This window comes from Danio rerio, chromosome 18, assembly GCF_049306965.1.
Source record: "Danio rerio strain Tuebingen ecotype United States chromosome 18, GRCz12tu, whole genome shotgun sequence".
NCBI classification, from domain to species: domain Eukaryota; kingdom Metazoa; phylum Chordata; class Actinopteri; order Cypriniformes; family Danionidae; genus Danio; species Danio rerio.
Genome location: NC_133193.1, coordinates 40,803,283 through 40,831,018, shown reverse-complemented (window position 1 = coordinate 40,831,018; position 27,736 = coordinate 40,803,283). Strand labels below are relative to the sequence as shown.

The window sequence follows — 27,736 nt, the reverse complement described above, 5'->3', positions numbered from 1 at the left end:
TCATGAACTGAGAGAATGGTTTAGCTTGTGGAAAGCATAGTTCTTCTAAAATAACAATAAATTGAAAAAAATAATAATGTCATGAGTTTTTCACCATGCTCTCTTTAGCTGTGTTTTTGTGCATAATGTTGGATGCCCCGACTATAAAAATACATATAAACACATTTAGATCATTCACTTTAATCATTACAATTGGACTGTGAAGAGACTTTCAACTAGAAAAACAAATAAATGTTTCTGAAGACAATCACCTGCTGCACCTTTAAGTTGTGTACTGGATGCTAAAATGCATGTTGTCAATATGACAGTTATGGCCATCGAGATAGGAATACCCAGGAACACTTTTGTGTGTATTTTTAAATAATTTTAATAAAATGACAATGTTAGCATAAAATATACACACATTTAAGTAAAGTCAGGGTATTATAGTTATATGGGTTTTATGTTAAAGTAATTAAATTTACAAATCTGACATCTGAATGTTAAAATGACCACCTCTGTTGATCCATATGGTAGGTCTACATTTATTTCATCATTGCTGTCATTTTACAATGAAAAGCAAAAGACGAACTGTAATTACAAGTTCTAAAACGATGTGACAATTTGGAAACTTGTGATTAAAATTGTATAGACATGGCATGTTCAGCTTTAATCTGCAACTGTAAGAGCTCTGCAAGTCGGAGCTCTGAGAAATTCCCAGTTTATTAGTTGTAATTACAAATTACACGAGTGTCTGAACTCTTTTCACAAGTTGGAGTCTCATAATTACAGTAATTAAGACATGGCATGAACTCATTTTAACCAGGAGACCAATCTGAATACACACCATCTCCAATGTTGTTTAAGTCTTTCAGAAATGCTTGAGCCAAAGTCTGTCATCAAAATGATTTGGCTAAATTCACTCAAAGAAATGTCTTATATAAGATTGGGTTTCCTAACAGTCTGTAATACTCCGAATACAAGATCCTGGTCCTGCGTGATTCATAAAGGGATTTATCTGTAAGCAGTAAATAAAAACATACAGTCAAAACAAAATGAATACCCATGGCTTCTGACTGATGTCTTATAAGGTGCTTTAATTACAACAAATCCACAACTGTAGTCAGTCTTGCAGTTTGATCGCACGAATGTAATCTTAGCCTCCAGTATTAAAATGAATACCATTTGATGAACAATATAACACACATTCTCCCTCACTGTAGTAAACACATCTCAAGCTCATATTGTGAATACACTCAGGAAAATTTGATGGGTGGTCGATAAAAAGTATAATGTTAAAAAAAAAAAAAAAAAAAAAAAGATTAGTTATCTTGGATTTTTATTTATTTATTTATTTATTTATTTATTTTTTAAGAAAACCTATTGCCTTAAAGGGGTGGTCTACTATGATATAATATTTTTAACTCTGGTTTATGTGTACTGTGGCTCTGTGAACATAAACAACATCTCTGAATGTAATACGCTCAAAGTTGAATGCAAAGGAGACATTAGCTGCGTCCCAAATGGCACACTCTACACTATGCACTCATGCACTATGTACTTATGCACTTACACACTCAACAGGGTAGTATATGTATGTAGTGGCATCCCAAATGGCACACTAATGTTTTTTTTACTAAGCGGAAATTTAAACCGTTTCCCTGATGACGTTTGACGGTTGCCAAATCAGTGAAGTAAACGGCCGAATTATCAAATAATACCTGCCGTGAGTGTTGCCGCAATCACTATCGGGAGGCGCTATAATCACTCTCGTAAAAGAATTTTGCTTTCACCATCCAAATTAAATAAAGTTATTCAACATGTGCGTCCGATAGCTCCGCCCCTTCCGCTATGTAAGCAAACCTGCGGTCGTTGAGTGCGTGAAGTGTCCATCATTACACACTTCATTTTAGCGGCTGAATGAGTGCATCATCCGGGTAATTAAAGTGCACTTATTATTTTTAGAGTTTTCAGTGTGAACGCACTACTTACACTATTTATACTACAAAATGGCATAGAATAGTGCATAAGTATGCGATTTGGGACGTAGCTATTGGCTTTTACTGAGTAGCAAACAAAGTTTGGGGACAACAAAAAAAGTATGTCCAGGCTAGTGGGATCACAAACACTTCAGGTTACCTGCATTTACCATGCGCATACACCCTTGTGTAGCAAAGGGGCGTGGCCAGAGACGCTATAATGTTATAGCACAGAAAGCTAAAATGCTGTCCATACACTGCTATTTCCAAAGAGCTTGTTCTGTTTCTGTATTTGGGCTTCCAGAGGACATGACACAAAGAGAAGAGTGGTTACAATTTAATTTTAATAATGTTCAAGAGAATTATTTAAAAAATAAATAGTTAGCATTTGACAGCTTCCAGAATCTCTTCCAGTTCAGTGCTTGATTTAGCTAGAAGCTCCTATTAAGGTTGGAGAAGCAGCTCCAACCATAATAGACGAACCTGAGGATTGTGAGCCCCAACCTGATATTTTTATTTGTTAAAATTGAACTATTACATGCACAGTTCCTAGCGTTAATGGTATGTTGTAGCAAGGATGTATACAAGGATGTAAACAACTTCCTACAATTTAGGTACAAATTTGTATTTATCTGTCAAACTCCTGTAAACAGCCATAACCTTCAGCATCTCAGCAGTGTCTCTCTATGCAGCCTCTTTCCCTGTGTTCTACATCTCAAACAACAAACTTGCAAAAGATTTGTGAATGTTTTACTTACACATGCTTATTCCAAATATATGTGAAAGACATTTGTCAGATTTTATTTTAAAGAGCAGGCGTGAGGTTCATCTGTGTCCTTTTCAGCCTCTGTCTGATTTAGGCTCAAACTGATATGCCCAACAGCTACTCTGACTGACGGTATTTACACAGTGCAAAAGCGCATGCTTGTGAGGGCGCAATGCTTTTCCTGGTGATATGGAGTCAATCTACGAATCACAGTACATGTTAGCTGACCAATCAGAGCCTCTTGAGGGCGGCCCTTTCAGAGGAACTAGGAAATATGTCATTTTCATTTTAGCTGAATAGCAGTATATATGATATATGAAAAATAACATGATTTTCTACAAATGAAGCATGAGCACACATTGCTTTGCATATTATAAAGACAACCAAGCCTTAAAAATACTTTATCCTTTAAAATGAAAAAAAAGGTAAGCCAATTTAAACAATTCCAATTTACAATAGGTTAACTCACCTTTTAAAGGAACTAAACGCTTTTTACAGTGTAATAATCTTGTAAATAATGTTCTGTTTCTTGCACAGACTGATTGTGTGTCTTCATATAAGAGCTCAATTTATTGTCTAGTAATAATTTATGTATTTAGAGCTGTGACAAAAACTTAAAGGAAAATTCAAAATGCATCACTATTCTCTCTTGAATCAACTCCAAATTGACCAGCAAATGTTGCTCTAGGCTAGTTGTTAACCACTAAAACACTGACATTAATATCTATTTTAGTTTTAAGTGGTATTTGTAAGGAAGTGGATGCAAGCAGAGGATGGCTATTTCAAAGCTTTCATCACTGTCTGCAGTTAAATACTAGGTTCTGAATCTAGAGTGAGTAGACTCACTCACAAACAGGAATTATAAATAACACATTTATTTACACAATAGCAATCACAACAGGAACTGGAAACATCAGACCACAGGCAGGACAAGGATTTGTTACAATACAATATCAGACAAAGAATAAACTGAACTCAGGGATATAAATATACAAGATGTGATCAAACTGGTGTGTGACACAGGTGGAACTAATAAACAAATTGAAGCACGTGGAACAAACACATGTGATATTACATGACACAACAGGTGCGTTCGACATGTAGAAGTTTCCCAGAAAGAGCAGGTAGCCTTTAAACTGCTAGACAGAAAATAAAATATATATTTATATTATAATAATAAAGCCATTTTATAATTATTTAATAAAATAGTTCTTTACTTTAATTTGTCAAGAGAGCTTCAGGGTGGCAGGATCAATGATGATGATTATTTTATTTCAAGTCTGTAAAACTTATTTGAGTTCATATTTAGGTTATTCACTAAAATATACACTAAAATATATCATTTAAATCGTTCATGGAGATGAATGCAGTAAATAGTCTGTATAAAAAGTTAAAAAATAAACCTGTGCAAACAAGCATACCTTTATAACCAGATTATTTAACAAAAGATGATACTGCAGTAAAATATTTGTAGTCTTTTAATAAGCAAGATGTGTACAGGATAGAGAGGATGTGAAAAGTGAATTGTTTGTTTTGAAACTTTTGAATCGGAATTTGTCCAATTATAAACCCGAAATACACGTGTTTGTTGTCATGTGGTGAACTCGGCCAATCGTGTAATATCGGTGTCGTCATCAAAGCTCCTGCAGTCGCTCTTCAAATGCTGCACGGTCTGAGTTTGCCGTCTGATCTCGGAGCGCTGTCGCGGTACTTTGATGCCACATGTGACAGTCACGTGGCGTCGGCGCAGCATCAATCCGGACAAGATTTCTAACCAGAATGCACCGCTTTAAGACAGATTTCGATCGATCTGCGCAGCGCTGCATGAAGTCGAACGCACCTAATAACTACATGAACACAACACAACAGTATAGTGATGCATTTTGAAAATCTTAGAATTAATTTGTATTGCATGTATATGTTAAGCTTAAAAACGGTTATGTTTATGTGAATTTCAGCCAATCTTGAAGCAATGTGACTTGTTTGTTTGACATTAGTATGTGTCTAACTTGTATGAGCAAGTTGTGTATTGTTTGTATAAATTTGTACACAGTAAGCAAGTTACTTATAAATATGTCATGTTATGAAGTTAGTTATGTGGGCTTTGTTTTTCTTGACCTTGAACACAGTGCTTAAGTCCCATGTAGACTGCCAGCAACTTTATCGCTGCTTGTCGGCACTGGCTGATGGTTAGGTCGTAAGTGGGCATTCCAGTTGCCTAGTTACATTTTTGAATGATGTTTACTCCCTTTTGTATTATATGAATTGGTTTTCTTGCTGCCAAAAACAAACATTTGAGGGGAACTGCTTCATAAATTGTTTAATGTGAACAATGAATTGAGAACAGTGGATGGTTTTTGCCATTGCAGTAAGATATCTTGGTAACATGTGGCAACAAAAGCACTGTAAGTGTGAATGGAGCTTAATAAAAAAATTAAGCCTAATGCAAAGGCTGTTTTAGAGAGTTTTCCTAGGCAAATCCTAGACTAAATAAGACAATATTTTCTGCTTCTTAAATTCATAAAACTATAATGAGTAAAGGCTCCTACACACCGGGACGCTTTTCATATGTGTTTATCATCAGTGTTTTACGAGACGTTTTTCTGCATTTAAACTTAATCGATTTTCACTGGCATCAAGCAGAAGAGTACGCAAAATCACTCCTTGAAGTTAGATGGCGCTACTCAACTTTGAGCTTCCGAAACCCGCTTGTAACACAGAAGAAGAGGAAGAGAGGAAGTTCACATGCTTGTTGTTAAAGTTTCTGGTGAATCGAACAAGCATAGATGATTTAAATAGCAGCTCCTGCTCTAGCGATGAAAAAATGATTAATGTTCACAGAGCAATAAGCAGATCCACGTTTATATAATCTCTGGGCATCTTCTTTAATTTGCGCTTGCATTGACACTTGAGCGCCTCCAAGTGCTGTTTACAGTAACTGCAGCAGCTCTGTGCACGTGAACAAAAGTGCCTTCCTGTTTGGTGGAGAAGGTTTTAACGCAGCGCGTCAAATAAAAAAAGCGAGCATGAGGCGTTTTTTTTTTTTTTAAATGGAGCTTTTGCACCTGGTGTTTTGCGCGTTGGTGTGCACAATCACATTGACGCCCTTTATTTAGTCACGAGGCACTAAAAGTTGATGGAAAACATGAGCAAATAACGTCTCGATGTGCACGGGCCTTTAAGGAAACACTTTAGTCAAACAAAGAACCTGTTCTTCATTTATCCTTGCATCATATTGGAAACAAGTAGAAGCAGTCCAATCGTTGTGTGACTTCATCTAAGATTTAAGCTTGGTGTATTCAAGTTATTATGCTAAAAATAATAATACAAAATTTTTAAAAAGTTACTAATTACAAGGCTGCATACATGTGCACGCGATATGTATGTCTATGTTGTCCGCATGCAGTGCATGTTGTGCACAGGTGATATGTTTGTCTATGCCATACACAGGTGCTAATTATGTTGAGTGCATGCAATATGTAGGTGCACTGCATACACAATATTTATGTGCGTGCACACGCAATACTTATGTCGTGCACACGGGATACATAACAAATGCAAAAGTCTTCATTAATCCTTTTTTTTTTTGGCAAATGCCACTGTAGGGACTCCTTTCATATCAGATGTACAATCCTGTTTCTCAATTTAGCTTTTCTTTAACTGGGGTAGCCACAGCGAAATGAACCACTAACTTATCTAGCACAAGTTTGACGCTGTGGATGCCCTTGCAAGGAAAAAAAATAATAATAAAATAATATATATATATATATATATATATATATATATATATATATATATATATATATATATATATATATATATATATATATATATATATAGTGTTATTATTATTATTATTATTATTATTATTATTATTATTATTATTATATGTCAATAGTTTTGAATTGGCATTCAAGACTCATGGCACGTGACAAACTTAATATTGAGAATCCATTACTTCAGTCTACTTGGACCAATAAATAAAACTGCTTTCCATTGATGTATTGCTTGTTAATTACAATATTTGATTGAGACAAAACTATTTGAAAATGTGGAGTCTGAGGGTTAAATAATAAATAAATAAATAAATGAATGAATGAACGAATGAATGAATGACAAACGTTCAAACGTTTTGAAGTTGCTAAGCAACTAATTTGAGTGCTGATATATTTACAGTAGGACATTAACAAAATATCTTCATAGAACATAATCTTTGCTTAATATTATAATCAATTCTGGCTTAAAAAAAAACTATAATTTTTAACCATGCAATCGATTTTTAGCTATTGCTCATTTTTTGATTTTTAATGTGGCAAACCTAATTGTTTGAAAATTAATATGCATTGCTAAGAATAAAATTTGGACAATTATAAAAGCAGTTTTATTTTTTCAGTATTATAACTTTTATAATCATCAGATTCCAGTTATTCGAAGTATTATCTCAGCAAAATATTGTTCTATCCTAATAAACCACATATCAATAGAATCAATCTCAATTTTCACAAATCTTCACTTCTGAGGGATTTTTTAGTCCAGGGACAAATTTAAGGATTTGAATTGAAATTTTATAACTGATGTTTAAAACAATTGCTTTACGACTGCTAATCAGTCCTATTATTACAAATGTGGAAATATTGGGATATTTACATTCAATTACCTTTCCTAAAATTATTTTGAAAAATCACAGCATAAAACTTTGAAGTTTTCGACAAATAAAAATATTTTAGTGTAGACACCCAAAAATTACACTCAGGATGCATATACTGTATAGTTTGCAAACAAAAGCCGCATGAAACTAGGAAATGAGAATCAAGACACCACTCTGTTGTAATCCACAAACCAAGATTGCAAAAAATATGTATGCATTGGCTGCAGTATATCAATATGTGAAGTTGGGCTGAATTCAATTAAAGTGCTAATCAGACTGAATAGACCCGCAGGTCTGCTGGAAACGCACAGCTGCTCGACCTCTGTATTTAGATGTGTTGTTATTTTTTGTCAGTGTCTGCAAAGACTGGAGGCAGGAGAGAGAGAGAGAGAGAGAGAGAGAGAGAGAGAGACTGAGAGAGAGAGCAAGAGAGAGAGTTGAGGAAGTTTGACATTCAGGGCTGAGCTGGTGAATAAGGAATAAGGAGCAATAGTGGAACGTTCTATTTGATTGGTGTTGCGGTTCACCCTCAGGGCTGTAAACACTTCTGATTCTTTTTTGGCTGTTTTGTTCCACACTCGGGATTGTTTTGGGAAACCTTCACTCCTGCATTTGTATTCCATATAGGTCGTGTTGGAATATTTTTTTTATATGATTTTCTTTTCATTTGAGTTCAGTTCACCAGGGGTAAAGGTTTTCATGAATTTGCATTGCTGTTATAAACATTGAATATACAGTAAGGTCTGAAATACACTTGTTATTCGGTTTCATTCTTTCTTTCTGAATTCAATCTGGGAAAACCCCTAAATCAGCTCTCTAAAAAATAAATAAAGTAGATTTAAAAGATTCACAGCACAATTATCAAATAAATCATATTAGAAAGAAACAAATAAACAAACAAAAATTATATATATATATATATATATATATATATATATATATATATATATATATATATATATATATATATATATATATATATTTTTTTTTTTTTTTTTTTTGTCTGCTTTCAAATACAGTCATACAGTATATATAAATGTACTCTCAGTATTGTCAGGTCAGAAATAATTCATATACAATGTTTTTATTTATATATTTAAACACTTTACTCAGGAAGGATTCTCTTTATTACATGCCTATAATTAAAACTAAATTTATTTGTTTATTAGTAAAGTACATATTTTGCATGATCATATTCTACATTCATAATATTACCTCATACCTAAACCCAACTACTACCTTAATAGCTATTTATAAGCAGCACTTAATAATATACTAAATACTTACTAATAGTTATTAAGGTTATTGCCTCTTTGAGTACTAATAAACAGCCATTATTTTAATAAGGTAATAGGTTATAAAGTAGTATAAGCCACGAGTAAATATATATATATATATATATTTTGGACAAGCTTGCATTTCCGGTCTGCTGAATGAATGGAAGTCTATGGGGTGAAAAGTGCAGTGTGACTACGGTTTAAGAGCAGAGTGTGAAGGTTAAATTAGAAGAGTATTGCACAGTTTTGCTTAAAATATTGCAATGCACAAAACTTTACACTTTTAAAGTATTTAAAATATTTTTTTTTCAATAAATCAAGTTAAAAATCATGCCCAGTTTATTGCTTATTTTCCTGTACAAAATGTCACTAAGGCTTTAATATGCTTTCTTTTTTCCATGCAGATAAAGTTCTTAAAGATGGAGATGGAAAAGAAAACGAAAATCATCAAAGACCTTCAGCAAGAGGTACCTTTTTAATGTTTAAAGCCAAGGAAGTATTATTAATGTATTAATTCTGAAGTTAAGCAATACTGCCTCAGAACATCAAAGAAAAAAGATGCCGTCTCTATTTTAACAGTCATGGAATTTATAGGATATGTGAGATTAAACGCAATTGAATAAATCAAGGGAGAAAATCATTACCAGCCACACAGTTGTTTTTGCCAATGGCTTATCATAAATTAAGAAAGAAAATATAAAACTGGCTTTTTTTTTTCTTTCTCGGTGGAGATTTATATTATGAATACTATGATATGCAGTTTAATTGCATATTTGCAGAAGAAAGATGTGCAGTCTTTAATTGAACATAAATTAAACTCTTGGCTTTAGTTCAAGTTAAGCCATAGATGATGACAATCAAATATGATTTGTTTAAGAATGTTGTATCACTTACCTTGTCTGAGTCACTTAAACTTACTCAACTATATCACTTAAGTATAACGAAATACATCCTTAATTAATTATCATTTACTCACCCTCATTTTAAGCTTCTCTGGTCTTATTGTAAGAACAAAAAACAAAAACAAAAAAAAAAGCTGAAAGTGAGCATTTTCACTTTTACATTCATTCATTAATTTTCCTACAGCTTCCCATAAAGCCAAAATGTCCCTTATTTAACAGGGGTCACAAACTATGAACCACCAACTATGTCAGCATATGTTTTACATAGCAGATGCCCTTCCAGCCACAACCAATTAATGGGAAACACCCATACACTCTCAAACTCATACACTACAACCAATTTAGTTTATGAAATTATCCCATACTGCATGTTTTTGGACTGTGGTGGAAATTGGAGAACCCGGAGGAAACCCATGCCAACATGGCTAGAACATGAAAACTCCACACAGAAATGCCAACCGGCCCAGCCAGGACTCTAGCCAGTGATCTTCTTGCTGTGAGGTGACAGTGCTAACCACTGAGCCACTGTACTTCCTCAATTTTACATATATTAACTAAATTAAAAAAAAAAATTATGTTAACTTATATGCAGCCTTTTATAATAAGGCTCCATCTAGCATTAGTGTCATGAAGAATGGTCCATGAGGAAAATGTTTATTGAAAATAAAACGAAAGACATGGAAACAAAAGAGCCACACACAAAAACAGGACTACAACCCACAGAGAGCAAATGACAAACACTCACTGAAACACAAGGGCTATTTATGCAGGTGACAGCAATTAGGCTAATCAAGCAGATGCGATAACAAGGGGAAGATACAATGACTCACCAGGGCAACTAACTGTGCTAAGCATGACAAATAACTTGTGGTGTAAAGTAAAAAACTACATAAATACTCATACTACTGTAATTAAGTAGTTTTTCAGGAATTGTAATTTACCAAGCACTTTTAAAAATGTGCACTTTGTACTTTGGGGAAAGTAATTTTTAAGTGCTGTATTGGTACTTTTACTTCGCTACTTTCCGACAACCTGCAGTCACAACTTATTTTTTTCTTGTCTATGAGGTTTAGAAAACATCCAACCTAAAGTCAAATAAATATCAACATCTAATAATGTAGTGGATGTTACCACTATGGCATCTATCAGATGTTGGATTTTGGTTGCCATACCTGAAGAATAAATGTCATTTTTTGATGTCAATATGACATTGGTTTAAGATGCTAGCTTGAAGTTGGATTTAAGTCACTTTCTAACATAACCTAAAATAAATCAAATATAAGCATCATTTGAAGTCCTTATTGGACATCAAAATAAGATTGTCCTTAGACGCTGGCTAGACATTGAATTTTGTTCATCTGACATCACAACCTAATAAATCTAACCTAATATTAGCATCTTATGACATTGTGTGCCTGCTGAGCAATAACTAAATTCACAACAGAATGTTACGTTTACACACATCCACAAATTAAATGTAAATGCATCAGCTTTTTACAGCTAAATACTCAATAATCTTGAATACTTTTGAAAGGTCTACTTTTTACTCAAAATTTGAGTAATACTTACAACGAATACTTTTACTCTACTTGCATGACATTTTTAGGCAAGTAGTAGTACTTTTACTGAAGTTTTTTTTTTTCATTACTGTTTTCACCACTTTATCCAAATACTGTAGTATCTTGTATTTTTTAAATACTGTAAAGTACTTTGTAAGATGTCTACATGATGACATTATAAAAATGCAGCCTCTGACTGGTGCTTTCTCAGTTATTTGCCTAGGCTTGACACCAGAACAGAAAATTTATGGATGGAAAGTACTGTATGTATCACTCATAAAGACAATAACAGACAAATGACGGGGTATATTTGCGAGCAAATCCACAACCATTAGTAATACAATACTGCACAAAGCAACCAGTCATATATAATGACAGTAGAGTGTACAAGTCATCAGCATCTCTGCTTAGGAAATTAGATGGAATAAAATATCAGTCCAAAAACAGGAATACAGAGCCAACAGCATATAATCATTCTCAGTCTCAGTGCTGCAGATGGAAATGCAAAGGAAGTTCAGAAAAAAAAAAAAAAAAGATGGTTCACTTGTGCTCACTAAGGGGGTGAACAGCGACACTTCCAGTTAAAGAAGTAAAAGAAGGAATGTTGGAGAGTGCACAAACAATAGTAGCTTTACATGGATTACAGATGTAGATGCTAAGAAAATAAGACAAACAACATTAAAGTAAGCCCTACAGTGATGATACCTACAGTGCGTCATTTGCTGTTTCAGATGCCAGTAGCTGATCTGCAGGTTGTGCATTGTAGAGTGCAATTGCAAAAAAAAAAAAAACATGATTTATTGAAATGACCAAAAATTAAGAAATGAAACTTTAGAAATGATGTTTTACATTAACAAACAAATTAAAAAAACAAACAAAAAAATAATTGTTATATTATTTGATATTGAAAATAAAAAAAACAGCATCTTTATATATCATCCTTTTAAAATGTAAGACTAAGGGATGGTGTCAATTTTACTGGCAATGCAATGGATGGAAACACAATAAAGAGATACAGTACAATGTTGCAACACATTTTCTGCATTACAAGTTTTTTTTTTTTACAGTGATTAAAGAGAGCATGGAATTTGAACAAAATGCATACCAAAATCAAAGAGAAATAAAAGTTTATTAATACCTCTTCATGTACAGGAGTAGAGTTGAATGGATTGGCAGAGAAGCTGACTTAAACTTACACAGAGAAACGCTGTTGCTGTCAATCATTGTTTACTACACAAAGTAATGGTGAAGGGACTAATCGAATATGCCTATTGATTGAAGTTTTGCGAAGAAATGTCATGCTCCCTTATAAAGTATTTTGTAGTATTTTCGAAATACAAAAATACGGTATTTTATTTTGATACTAGTTGTGGCTTCTGAATTTTGTTGTTTATTTTGATGCTCATAAAATTAATGTATTTGGTATATTATTTAAAAATACATTTTAATGCCTATCCCTGGTTACTCTGAATCTTGCATGCTTAACCGACTATGATTCAGCTTTGTGATTTGTTTGCTGAGAACTATTAAACTTCTTGCACTTGGATCTAATCTGTCTCCATGTCTTAACCACCACCATCATCACACATACTGGATAATTTGGCAGTTCATTCCGCTGTGGCAACCCCTAATAAACAAAGGGACAAAGGCAAGGGAAAATGAATTAATAATCATGTTTTGTTGCCCAATATTATTATAGTGAATTCCATAATAATTCCTGTTTATACTGCTAAATATGGCAAAATGCAATGTGATTACTGTGGAATAGAAAAAAAAATGTTTTTAAATTAGTAAATATTTAGTTTACTAGTTACAATAGGATTTCTAATTATTAACATAATTTCTGAATGAAATGATGAAATATAATTTCTATACGCCTGCTTGTTTATTTATTTATTTATTTATTTATTTATTTGTTTTATTTTTAGCATAGTCCCTTTATTAATCTGGGGTCACCACAGCGGACTGAAATGCCAACTTATCATACACATGTTTTACGCAGCAAATACCTTCTAGCTGCAACCCATCTCTGGGAAAAATTTATTTATTTATTTATTTATTTATTTATTTATTTATTTATTTATTTATTTATTTATTTATTTATTTATTTATTTATTTATTTATTTATGTTAGCTTAAAACCACACACAGTTTCGGTGTTTTGGCTTATAATCATCTTGCAATTTATTTTCTGAATAATGTGGTGCAAAAATTGAAATGCCAAATGACAGAAAAGCTTTCTGTTTGAAGAATTGAAGTTTTGACACATGATAACCCTTCAACTAATGTTTGCTATTTGCACCTAACAAAAAGCAAAGATTTCAATCAATCAATCCATCAATCAATCAAACAAATAAATAAATGCAAATATTTGGCCAGCTATAACATCTTGCATGCTTTACTTACCACAAAAAGCAAGTCAAACAGGTTTGGAACAACATGAGACTGAATAAATGATGACAGGGGTCTGTGTTTTTTGCGTGATCTGTCCCTTGAAGGCCACGGTGTTCAGTTCTAAAATTGGAGGTTGTTGTTTAAAGTGACTGCGCTGTGCCAGATCTGCCTGGATGGATCCCAGTGTCACTGCAGACTGTAGCAGGGCAGCCTTATGTCACTTTTAATGACAGCTGCCATTTTTCTCACAGACTTGGCCACTTGTTCTTCTTCAGAGAAGGGTAGAGATGCAAGTGTGTGGGTTTGATACTGAGCCAATTCCACCTCATTGAATCATACCGCAAAGCTATTCTGCTTCATTACCTCAAACACTCACTTTCACTTCCTCTCAGAACGCCTTTTTCTAGTCTTTCCCCTTCACTTTACGGTAACACCTATGTGGCCCACCAGCTATTATACATTCCTCAGTCCGTTTGTTGGTGTGGGGCAGTGTGACTTGGTACACAGCAGGTGTTACAATTACAGTAAAAGTAGAAAAGAACCTGTTGAACTTCCAGCTTTAATTTAATGGCGGAAGCGCAAAACATGTACTCTAAAAGCAAGTGCTCTGCTGAGATAATGGATTTGCCATTTTTAGATGTTTTGAACTTTTCTGTCAAACGTCACAAGGTGGACGTGAGTGAAAGGCTGGACGTTTATGCACACCACATGAGCTCCACAGTTTGATGCAATTCAGTGAAAGCAGCACTTAGTTGGACAGACACTGTAGGGATTTAGTGGTTGCAAGAATTGATGCTAATTACCAGGCTACATTTTATTTGTTATTTCTTTTTTTCAAATGTTCTGTAAAAAACACAAATTTGAAGGGGGAAAGTGCAGTATTATCTAATAGAAGGTCCAAAAGGTAAATCTATTTATCTATGCCAGTCTGTATTAATTGTTTTAAAATTTCCCAACTATATCTTTCCTAAACTGTTCAAAATGTGTTAAACAAAAAGCAAAGAATCAAATTATGTCATATTTCAACACACTTTTAAATTGACAGCAGTGGTCCTAGAGGTGAAGTCGTTCAAAATGAAAAATATATATGATAGATATGCTTTGTGCTGCGCAATGGCACAGTAGGTAGTGCTGTAGCCTCACAGCAAGAAGGTCGCTGGTTCGAGCCTCAGCTTTGTCAGTTGGCCTTTCTGTGTGGAGTTTGCATGTTCCCCCTGCTTTTGCGTGGGTTTCCTCTGCGTGCACTGGTTTCCCCCACAGTCCAAAGGCATGCGATACAGGTGAATTGGGTAAACTAAATTGTCCATAGTCTATGAGTGTTAATGAGTGTGTATGGGTGTTTCCCAGAGATGGGTTGCAGATGGAAGGGAATCAGCTGTGTTAAAATTAATTCCGCAGTGACGACCCCAGATTAATAAAGGGACTAAGCCGAAAATGAATGAATGAATGAATGGATGTTTTGTGTTTACTTCAAACTACTAACACAGTTAAACATCAGACAGACTCAGAGTAAAACTTCAAACACTAAATCAACAAACTATGTGTGAAATGATGAAACTTGCGACCTTAGTTGGCTAACGATGGTTTACGGAAATGCACCCAGAGTGTTTCTATCTAATCAGCCTCTGTTGACCTTTATAATAGATCAGGGGTGCACAGACTTTTTCTTATGAAGAGCCAAAAACCAATCTAGATTGAATCTAGTAGGCCAAAGGTATATATAGCTGCCACAGGTACTTCCTAATTTATTTAATAATATTTAAAAATAACTAGGAAACATTGCTTTGTATTGACTAATGCAGTATAAAATAAAGCTGCCTTTTTTGTAGCTTAGCAATAAAACAAACAAACAAAAAATAATATTTTAAACTAGAAAAAAATATCGAAATATATTGAAATAATCTAAATCAATCATTAAAATCATTGTCAAAATTCATTGGTCAATTGTATTTTTTAATTTTTTTTTTTTTTAATATGCCAATGTCCTCAAATATATGAGTAGCATATTGAGCAAAGTTGCTACATGCCATTTTTAAAGTCAATCAAATTATTGGTTTTTGTTAAAACACCACAGTGTTGATTAAATGTATTTAGTATGGCCACATGGACCTCTTTCATACAAGTACTAATTTATTGAAGGTTTTAATTACCTTTCAGGTTTATAGCCATTTTAATATAAATGTTTACACCCACTTCAAACGTTCAAAAGTTAACAAAAAAAAAAACATTTTGTTCGCAAGTAGGATTTTCAAGACAAATAAAAATATCTGAATTTGGCACCACTGATCAAACCTAAATTGGCTTTGTTCATCTTGATCAAAAGATTCCCTTTATATAAGACTTTAAAGAGTCAGACCGGGTTAGCCTTGGCAGCATTGTAGACATGATGCGTTCCACCATATTTCAATCCGATTCATGCTTTGATCTGCCCAAATACTTCTAGTGTGCTTTAAAAATCCTAACAAGTGAAAGTCCTAACAAAAACCTTGTCAGTAAGACAGCAAAATGATGTCGACTGTACAGACAAATACAATTTCAGCATCCAATATTGTGTCCAGTGACTCAAGTTTATTTGCAATGACCCTATAAAATGTGTCCTGTTCCTGCAATGTCCTTCCAAATGAATCTAAAATGTGCCCTTGATCTTCACATAAATATCAAACAGAAAAAATAAGACATTCTCATTCACTGATGGCATTAGTTAGATAGTAAGTTTGACTTCAATTATGGTAAATATCTCCTGTTATCTGCACTTCAGACTAACATGTTTTACTTGGAGGAGTGCATCTAGTGATTTGTTTAGAATGCTAACAGAATATTTTGATGTATAACTGAAATCTACCTGTAACACAATTATTACTGACAAATCAATTGGTAGTGCATACTGTAGACCTACCTTACAGAAATTGTAATGCGTTTTTATTTGTCATAGTTATATATTTTAAAAGCTCACAGGGACTTGCTTAAGTCTACAATTTGAGTGCATTTTAATCTGTGTCACTAATTTTTACATCCCACCAGATAGAAATTGGTAGTTCTGTACATTTAATAATATTATCACATGTTTTCTTTTGTCATTCGACAGTATATTTTAACCTGTAAAAAAATTAAAAACTTTATCTTATGCATCTGTAAATAACTACAAGTCTATGGTTTCTGTATTCGCTATGGAAAACGGTAACTTAGAGACATCAGTACTGAACAAATAAATAAAGCCTTGATAAGACTTGATTTTTATTCCTGGTTTAGAAAATTATATTTAAGATTATACAGTTTTGTCTGGATAAAATCTTTTCCTCTCACCAAATATACCATACACCTGCTTCACAATCAGTTCTTGTGTGACAACTGTGACACATATTCTGGCATTAAGATGCCACATACTTTATAAATATTTGTGTAATTGTGTATTGAGTTTTTCCCACATTCTCAAGTTTCCCCATTGAGTGTGTGTGTGTTTATTTGTGTGTGTGTTTGCCTTCTGAATTAAAAACAGTAGATGAGTAGATTCATTCAATGCCAGCAAGAGGCACTTTTGGAACAGCAAATGTTGTTTCCTAGCAACAGCTGTAAACAAAGCAGCTCACAAACGCTAATGCTATTTAAAATTAAAATAACAGAGATACTTTACAGCTGGTTACCGTTGAAGATACATACATGTAAAAAAAAAAATAATAAAAATCCCACGGTGCATTGTGAATTTGAAAATAATGAGTAATTTGTTAGCTTACATGCTAATTCCCAAACTCACTGAACTTCTGAAATAAAAGCGTCAGCTAGCGAGCGCCAACATTTTATTGTTGTACTTTTTATTCTGTCTTGGTAATCTGTTGATGTACTGTTGATGTAGCTCCACAAACTGTGTACAGAAAAGATTCTGTGCTTCTACTGGTCAATGAAAAGCTGTAATAAAACCCATTGTGGACTTTTTGTATTGATGTCATGAAGCGTCCCAGACATGGCATCAATTGTCTATGACATAATACAAAATAATAAATAATTATAACAAATTATCAAATGTTGTTTCTTGATGCTCATTTGTCATTTATGAATAACTAAGACCCCTTACTGAAGCAAATTGTGTAAAATTGTGTAACTGAAATAATTGTGTAATCAGGCTTTAAAATTGCAATAGAGATCTTGGTAAATGCTATAGCCATTAACCTACCGCCCACCCTGAAAATCACCATACAAAGCCACTCCTCTCGAATTCATGATTTAGAATTCGAGCATGACTACAATACATCATGTAAATTTCATCAGAAAGAAAAAAATGGTCTACAGTTAGTAAATGCAATTGCAAACTTAAAAAATGTAGATTTGGATTTTAAAAAAGATGTTAATCTTTGCCTGTCATTCTTCTTCTGAGCTACATTAGTTTACACACATTGATGGACCCTTTTCAATAGACTAGTACTGGAACAGTATCTTCCGTTTAACAGGCATCATAATCTTAAATCCTTAAAAGTTGTAAAGATTTTTTTTTTTAAATAATAGATAAAAAAAAACAACAACATATGAACATGTATATGCCTTTATGTATGTATTACAGCATATCACCTTTGCATTAAATTACATTAAATGAATTACCGCTTTTGCGAGGTGTTTCCAATGCATTAGATGCTATAGGGCAGGACAGTAAATTTGACATTATTCTTTGCTCTGGCTTCTGTGATCAGTCACAGATCAGTTTTTTTTTTTTTTTTTTTCCCTAAAAGTCTTAATAACACCATTGTGGTGTTTTAATTTTTTATTTCAGCAAATACAGAGCATCCGGAAAGCATTCATGCTTCACTTTTTCCATATTTTTTTATGTTACAGCTTTTTTCCAAAATGGATTAATTTATTTCCTCAAAATGCTTCACACAATACCCCATAATCACAATCTGAAAAAATGTGTTTTAAAATTTATTTAAAATAAAAAACCTGAAAATCATATGTGCATAAGTATTTACATCCTTTGCCGTGAAGCTCTAAATTGGTACATTCCACTGATCATTCTTGAGATGTTTCAGCAGCTTAACTAAAGTTAACCTGTGGTAAATGCAGTTGATTGGACATGATTTGAAAAGGCATACACCTTTTAATAAAAAGTCTTAGGGTTGACAGTGCATGTCAAAGCCAAAACTAAGCTTGAAGACAATGGAATTGTCTGTAGACATCTGCGACGGGATTGTCTCGAGGCAAAAGGCTAGGGAAGGTTACAGAAATTTTTTTTTTTTTAAATTCTGCTGTTCTGAAAGCTCCAATGAGCACAGTGGCCTCCATCATTCGTAAGTGGAAGATGTTTGGAACCACCAGTACTCTTCCTAGAGCTGGCCGGCCATCTAAGCTGAGTGATTGGGGGAAAAGGGCCTTAGTCAAAGAGGTGATCAATAACCCAATGGTCACTCTGTCTGAGCTCCAGCGTTCTTCTGTGGAGAGAGGAGAACCTTACAGAAGGACAACCATCTGTGCAGTAATCCACCAATCAGGCCTGTATGGTAGAGTGGCCAGACAAAATCCACTCCCTGCCTGGAATTTGCTGAAAAGCATCTGTAGGACTCTCAGACCATAAGAAACAAAATTCTCTGTTCTGATGAGATTAAAAATGAACTCTGGAGTGAATGCTAGGCGTTACGTTTGGAGAAAACCAGGCACCGCTCATCACCAGGCTAATACCCTCCCTACAGTGAAGCATGGTGGTGGCAGCATCATGCTGTGGGGATGTTTTTCAGCAGCAGGAACTGGAAGACTAGTCAGGATAGAGAGAAAGATGAATGCAGCAATGTACAGAGACATGCCGGATGAAAACCTGCTTCAGAGTGCTCTTGACCATAGACGGTTCGCCTTCCAGCAGGACAATGACCCAAAGCATACCACTAAAGTATCAATGGAGTGGCTTCACAACAACTCTGTGAATATCCTTGAGTGGCCCAGCCAAAGCCTAGACCGAAATCTAATTAAACATCTCTGGAGAGATCTGAACATGCCTACATACCGTCACTTCCCATAGGCAAAACTTCCTAAAAGACAGGTTTGCCAAGCTTGAGGCATCAGATTTAATAGACTTTAGGCTTTAACTGCTGCCAAAAGTGCATCAACAAAGTATTGAGCAAAGTCTGTAAATACTTATGTGCAATTTAAATGTTATTTCTGTGTGTTTATATATATATATATATATATATATATATATATATATATATATATATATATATATATATATATATATATATATATATTGTCAGGGTTCTGCCACTTTGGTCTTGTAAATTCTTGTTTTGGTGGCAGAGCTCTGACACTACTCAATGTCTGGTCCTGTTTCTGTCTCTGTGTGCGCGCGCGCCGTCGTGGGTGTACGCAGAGTGTGCGCGCTGCCACATGATGTGGCCGCGCGCGCTCTGCGTCCCTCAGACGCGCGCGCTCTTGTACTAGTGTTTGTGTTTGTTCTGTCAGCAGCGCGCTGCTTTATTCTCGGCGCCTCAGTCTAGTTGGTTTCAGTTTTGGTTGGCGCTGAGATGAAGCATGCGCGTTGCTTATGTGTGAGTGCACGGTAAGGTGTTTATCTATCGTGTGCTCGTGTCTTGCGTCTTTTGTCAAAGCACGTGGCTCGGTGTTTACATTGTGGTCACGTGCTTTTGTCGTGTGCTTCAGTGTTGTGTTATGTGAGCGCATGGCTTGTATTGTCTCTCTGTGTCATGCGCTCTCCCGTCTATTGTCTAGTCCCACCCTCCTTGTCAACCTATTATTAGTTAATTGTGTTCACCTGTGTGTCAATTTACTTTTTTGCTATATAATCCCCCTCATGTTTTCAGTCCTTTGCGAGTTCGTTGTCTACACTCCCCGTGTTCCTGATCCAGTCTTGCCTTGTTCTTGTTGAGCCAAGTTTGTGTGTTTTGTTAATGTTTTCCCCCTCGGGGTAGTTTTGTTTTGCTTTTTATTTTTATTTTTATTAATAAATACCCATTGTTTCTTTGCACTTGAGTCCTCGCTCCTTTTCCCCACCACAACCGTGACATATATATATATATATATATATATATATATATATATATATATATATATATATATATATATATATATATATATTATATATATATAATATATAGGGTATTGTGTGTAGAATTTTAAGCAAGTAAATGAATTTAATCCATTTTGGAATAGGACTGTAACATAAAAAAATGCGGAAAAAGTGAAGCACTATGAATACAATCTGGATGCACTATACGATAGTAAAGAAGATGGTTGTACTCTCCTATTCACTCTCCTCTAAGTTTACTCAGCTATGACAACTTCTGCTGCTCAGAAACCCGGAAATATGAAAATTGTCTATTATGTACAGTAATATTTTATGTGTGAACAGTGTGCAGAGGTATGCGATTACATATTTATACAGGCAAAAAAGTCATATATTCAGACTAAACTTTGGATTGCACACATTTTTCTTGGTTCTATACCTTGCACATAGTAGTAAAATACATATAAATACATTTAGACTATTCAACTTAATGATTGCTATCAGGATGTGAAGAAACTTTCAACCAGCATAATAACAATTATTTCAACAACTATAGGACAATTAGAACAAGTAAGACCTATTGCACCTTTAACCTGACTTCAAACAAAAAATCAAACAATTAATTCCTATTATTTATGAATGTATTTCATACATTAATAAAACAACTACAATGCTACAATGGTTGCATAAATGTTACAACAGTAAAACCATAGTAAATATTGGCAATTTGTGGTTTAAGACTAGACTATAGTTGGACAATGTTTTTGCTGCTTTCTGCCACAGTGTTAAGAATTACAGCGCTTACTAAATTAAGTCACCAAGACTTTTCTGATTTGAAAATACAACTTCAGTAAAACCAAAAAAAAAAAAAAAAAAAAAAAAAAAAAAAAAAAAATCAAACACTTCTCACTGGATCTTAGAGTTGTTTAAAAGTAGAGTGACCGTGGCTGGTCAGCGCAGTACATAAGTAAGTGCAATCACACTGTGTTTTAATTACCATATACTTTCAAGATGACAACACTTCACAGTCTACCCTTCTCAGTCCCTCAGACTCAGAATTCATCTTTTTTTAATGGACACACTATAAAAGCCTAAAAACATCATCTAAATGAATCTGACGCAGTCAGGTGGTACAATTGCCACATGGAACAAGTAAGAGAAAATTTCCGCTTTATAATTGTAAGAGGACGTGAATGCTTTTTACAAGTTGGTACAAGTGAGCATGCCTAATGCATTCACTCTCAGCTTTCTTTTCTTTTGAATGCTTCCACTTTGGTAAGGCATATATATTTCTCATTCGCAGGAAAAGGGCAGTGCTTTAGTAAAACTACTAGTGTCACCAGTGTGACCTCTAACAAATTTTTGTCACACAGGTAGTGGAAACAAAACCTTTTAGAATCATTCTAGAGTATTCATAGCGCTTCACTTTTTCCACATTTTTTATGTTACAACCTTATTCCAAAATGGATTAAATTCATTTATTTTCTCAAAATGCTACACCTAATATTCCATAATGACAATGTGAAAAAAAAAAAAAGATTTTTTTGAAATTGGTGCAAATTTATTAAAATAAAAAAAAAAAACCTGGAAAAAAAAATCACATGTACATAAGTATTTACAGCCTTTGACGTGAAGCTCTAAATTGAGCACAGGTACATTCTGTTTCCACTGATCATTCTTGTGATGTTTCAGCAGGTTCAATGGAGTTCACATATGGTAAATTCAATTGATTTGACATGATTTGAAATGACCTACACCTGTCTATATAAAGTCCCAGGGTTGACAGTGCATGTTAAAGCACAAAGCAAGCATGAAGACAATGGAATTGTCTGTAAACCTCCGAGACAAGATTATCTTGAGGCACAAGGCTGGGGAAGGTTACAGAAAACATTCTGATCCTCTGAAAGTTCTAATAAGCACAGTGGCCTCCATCATCTGTAAGTGGAATTTGTTTAGAACCACCAGGACTCTTCCTAGCTGGCCGGCCATCTAAGCTGAGTGATCGGGGGTGGAGGGCGGCCATCTAAGCTGAGTGATCGGGGGTGGAGGGCCTTAGTCAGGGATGATTTTAACAAGCCAATGGTCACTCTGTCTGTGCTCCAGCGTTCTTCTGTAGTGAGAGGAGAACCTTACAGAAGGACAACCATATGTGCAGCAATCCACCAATCAGACCTGTATGGTAAAGTGGGCAGACGGAAGCCACTCCCCCCCTGGAATTTGCCAAAAGGCATATGAAGGACTCTCAGACCATAAGAAACTACATTTCCGGTCTGATGAGACTAAAGTTTAACTCTATGGATTGGATGCAAGGCATTACGTTTGGAGAAAACCAGGCACCGCTCATCACCAGGCTAATACCATCCCTACAGTGAAGCATGGTGGTGGCTGCATTATGCTGTGGGGATGTTTATCAGCAGCAGGAACTGGAAGACTAGTCAGGATAGAGGGAAAGATGAATGCAGCAATGTACAGAGAGATCCTGAATAAAAACCTGCTTCAGAGTGCTCTTGACCACAGACTTGGGCGACGGTTCATCTTCCAGCAGGACAATGACCCAAAGCACACCACTAAAATATCACTAAAAGATATGGAGTGGCTTCACAACAACTCGGTGAATGTCCTTGAGTGGTCCAGACGGTGCCCAGACCTAAGTTCTATTGAACGCTGCCGCTTCCCATCCAACCTGCTAGAGCTTGAGAGGTACTACAAAGAGGAATTGGCAATATTTCCCAAAGACAGGTGTGCCAAGCTTGTGGCATCATATTCAAAAAGACTTGAGGCTGTAATTACTGCTAAAGGTACATCAACATTCTCTCAAGTTTTGAGCAAGGGGTTTTTCTGTTTTTTCATTTTTAATAAATTTGCAACAGTAAAAAAAAAAAAAACATTTTCACATTGTCAATATGAGGTATTGTGTGTTGAATTTTGAGGAAATAAATTAATTTAATCCATTTTTAAATAAGGCTGTAACATAAAAATGTGGAAAAAATGAAGTGCTATAAATATTTTCTGTAAAGTTTGTTAATAGTTTTTCACATATTTGTATAAAATTTTCTTATCGAAAATAAAGCAAAAACTAATATTGTGAAATATTATTACAATTAATTACAATGTCAGTTGTCACATCATCTATTTATTTCAAGCGATTTTAATCTGAGTTTTCAGCATTTTTTTTATTTTTTAAGTATGATGTTGTGCTTATTTTATATTATGTGTAATTAACATGTACTTGCAGTGTCCTTGCATTAGAAAGCAATGGGTTAAATACTGCATGAGTTAAGTTAGGTTAGGTTCAAATGTAATTATTACAAAATCAAAACTGCTAATATATATGAACTACTGTTCAAATGTTTCTGGAAAACCTTCACAATCTAATCATTAGTTTGTTACAGACTGAAAAGGTATTATAAGCACAGTCATGCTGTCACAAAACCTGTTTTTATTTACAATGAACACAGATATATAAAGGCTATAGTGCATCATCGTTGTGTTAATATTGAATGTTTTCTCAAAATTCAGCTATTATGAACCAAAATAATTACAGATAAAAGTACTTCTGCAGGCACTATCGCTAATTGCATGATTGCTGGTGTGTTTTCACTGCAATATAGTACCAAAAACACCACTAGTGGTACACAATATCCATCACTTTTTGGACTGCAATTATCAAAAATAAATAAATAAATAAAAATCAATACCCTGGTGGGTTTGAATCTGGGTGACATTGTCAGTAAAAGCATGCACATTTGCATCTGAGAGCACACACAGAGACAAAGGAAGTGAGAAACTGAGGCAGAGAGAGATAATGAGAGGAAAAAATAAAAGCAAAAGGACACGAACAGAGAAAGAAGAAAAAAAAGAGGAGAAGGAGGTGGGGAAAAGCACTAGATTAAACTCAGCACCACCATCATCTCTGTATTGATTCTTAATCTACCATCATCTATTTCCATAAAGACATCCACTGCAGGTTATTACAGAAATGAGGCATATACTCCAGGGTCACCTTGAGCTTCAATAAGCTTGTGAGGGAACTGTCAAAATGAACTGGATGGGAACGGTTGAGGCATTGCTTTTGTCTGCAGGGACAGGGCTACCATTAAATTGAGTGTATTTATGTAGATAAAACAAGACGTCGGGGCTTGTTTCATGCTTGATGTTACAAAGCCGTCTGTACAGTATATCTCTATTTATTTTCTTTTCCTGTCTTGCAGAATAAAAGCCTTAAGAACAAACTTCTGTCCGGGAACAAGCTCTGTGACATTCATGCAGAAGAGGTGGGTTCAGCTGCACTGAGGCACAGTTTTAGTGGAAAATGCTCTTACAATATTTATATCCATCTATTAAGCATGGAAAAATGAAATTATGCCTATTTTAACACCTGGATGTTCATTGTTTTAGAAATATATATTTTTAATTTATAATGTATTCATTTATAAATGATTCACTTATTTATTACTAATTTACTTGCATGCTTTACTAGTTTAATTCATGCCTAAGAACATGTATTTATATAAATTAGTATGCATAATTGATTAACTGAACAAATTCATTTATTTATAATAAAATATTTATGTTATTAATTGAAGAATTTAGCACTAATTCAGATCATTTGCATATTGTTTCCATATTCATCATTTCCATCTGTAAGATTGTTATATTTTTAAAAGAAGTTTCTTCGTTGTCAAAAAATAATAATAAAAATAAATAAATAAATAAATACAATTATTAGCCCCCCTGAATTATTAGACCAATACTATAGTATTGTGTAAAACACAATAGTTTTAGTAACATATTTCTAATAGCTGATTTATTTTATCCTTGCCTTGATGAAAGTAAATAATATTTGCATAGATGTTTTCAACATACTTCTATACAGCTAAAATTGACATTTAAAGGCTTAACTAGGTTAATTAAGTTAACTAGGCAGGTTAGGGTAATTAGGTAAGATATTGTATAATGACGGTTTGTTCTGTAGACAGTCGAGTAAAAATATAGCGTAAAGCGGCTAATAAATTTGTCCCTAAAACGGTGTTTAAAAAATTAAAAACTGCTTTTATTCTAGCCAAAATGAAACAAATAAGACTTTATCCAGAAGAAAAAAAAAATATTATCAGACATACTGTGAAAATCCTTGCTCTGTTAAACATCATTTGGGAAATATTTAAAAACGAAGAAAAAGTTCAAATTGGGCTAATAATTCTGACTTCAACTGTATATATATATATATATATATATATATATATATATATATATATATATATATATATATATATATATGTATATATACATACATACATATAAAATTTAAATTTTAAAAAGCTATATGTACATTAAAAAGCCAGAAATCATTTCAAAATTATATAAAGTAGATGTAATGTGTTTTAAGATTTTTTGATGACTTTGTAACATGTATGTCTGTTCTGAACATTTGTAGCAATCCTATTTCTCAGATCAAAATAAAATTTGCAAAACATTAGGTAAATAAAATAGAGTAAAAGCAGTTTTTAATTTTTTTATTTTATTAATTAATTTTAATTAAGGACAATTGTGCGTAATCATTTGCATGGATGTACAAAAGTGTTTGCAACTTGCTCAGAGAAATGAGAAACTTTTTTTTTTTTTTTATGTATTTATTTTTCTGATGTGCACAGATGTGAGGATTAAACAGGTAGTTTTGAGAATTTTAATTCTAATCTGAGAAATGGACCAAAGTGACTGTAATGTGTTTGATAAAACATTTTTTTTTTTATGTAAAGTTTTAATGATTTAACTGTTATATAATGGCAACGTAGCTAACTAAACTATTTAACTATTTTAACTACTTAACTATTTTAGTCTTGTAATTTTGCCTGAACTCTCATTTGTTTTGTGGGGGCTCATACTCTTCAGTTAGTGAGAGGCTGTAGAGTAAAGAGAGTGTATGTGTGTCTGTGAAATGTTTACAACTGTGGCAACAATCCACAGGCAGCAGGCCAAGACAATGCCATAGCATGGAGTGTGCTGATGTGTTAATGTGTTTGCGTCATGGACTGGTCCCTGCAGTCCACTGAAGAGAAGACTTTTTTTTTTCTTGCTCACCGAGGGTCTCTTCTTTTCTGAATTGGAGCTTTGCCTGCAAGTGTTCACAAAGGAACACTTCGGCACGGCCCCAAAAAAGCCCCGCTACACAATCTAAAACCAATTTTACTATTTGAATAAGCTAACACACATTCTTTCTTATCTTCATTTTGCAGTCCAAAAAAATCCAAGCCCAACTGAAAGAGCTGAGGTATGGCAAAAAGGATTTAATTTTTAAGGTAAGAACCAAACAAAGAAGATGTGTCATTATTGTACCCTTGCATGATGCACTTGGGCTTTAAAGAGTACTAGAAAATGATTTTACCTGAGCGGTTTAACCACAGGACTGCAGCTTTAAAGAAGTTCCTGTTTGGCTTGAGTGTTGTCTTGTTACTGTGGCTCTAGACGAGACATTTCGGATTCACTGCACAATGGAAGTCAGACCGTGCATGTAATCGCAAGTGTCTACCAATGAAACAGGAAGTTTTGACTTGTGTGGGTTACGTTTTGATAAGATTTTAACAATGCCAGAGTAGTGTATACATATATTATTCATATGACCCTTCACAGACAGCAAGGGTCATCATGAATTTTTCAAATACTAGAAATTAATCATCATCCTCATCAAAGAATATTTTCAAAACTGTCATGCTGAAGCCATGGTTCAACTATAATCTTATGAAGCCAAAAAATAAATAAAAAATCAATAACAACCATTCAACAATTGACCCTTTGCAGGCAGTTTGATTGACAGGAAATTCAGTCAATCATAATGCTGTGATTATATGCCCATGTCACTGTGTTCCATTTTTTCTGACAACCAGAACAGTCAGACTATCCAGGCAAGCGCAGTAGAGTAACATCTGCGATTAACATGAAAAACTGTGAAAATCTGCTCGTACTAGACAGCAGGTACTCAGAAAGGCTGGGCATATCCAAAGAGTCAATTGGAATTGTGACCATGGACCACGAAACTAGTCTTATATAGTACAGGATTTTTTTTGTAAATAAACAAAATACATTATATGGATAAAATGATACATTTCTCTGTTATGCCAAAAATGATAAGAATATTAAGTAAAGCTGGGTCATGTTCCATTTAGACATTTTGTAGATTTTCAACTAAATATACAGAGCTCAGCATAATTGAGTACACCCCATTTTGAAACTGAAAATTTT

The 27,736-nt window shown here is 34.1% G+C and overlaps 1 protein-coding gene across 3 annotated transcripts in view; it reads left to right on the top strand.

Annotated features, from left to right (window-relative positions):
• The window catches only part of luzp2 (leucine zipper protein 2), a 255,851-nt gene that overhangs the window by 185,308 nt on the left and 42,807 nt on the right, over nucleotides 1–27,736 (top strand). For all 3 annotated transcript variants that reach the window (XM_073928766.1, NM_001099255.1, NM_001114715.1), the window contains 3 exon segments: nucleotides 9,054–9,116; nucleotides 24,712–24,774; nucleotides 26,734–26,796. In XM_073928766.1, coding sequence (XP_073784867.1) covers nucleotides 9,054–9,116; nucleotides 24,712–24,774; nucleotides 26,734–26,796 — 189 coding nt within the window.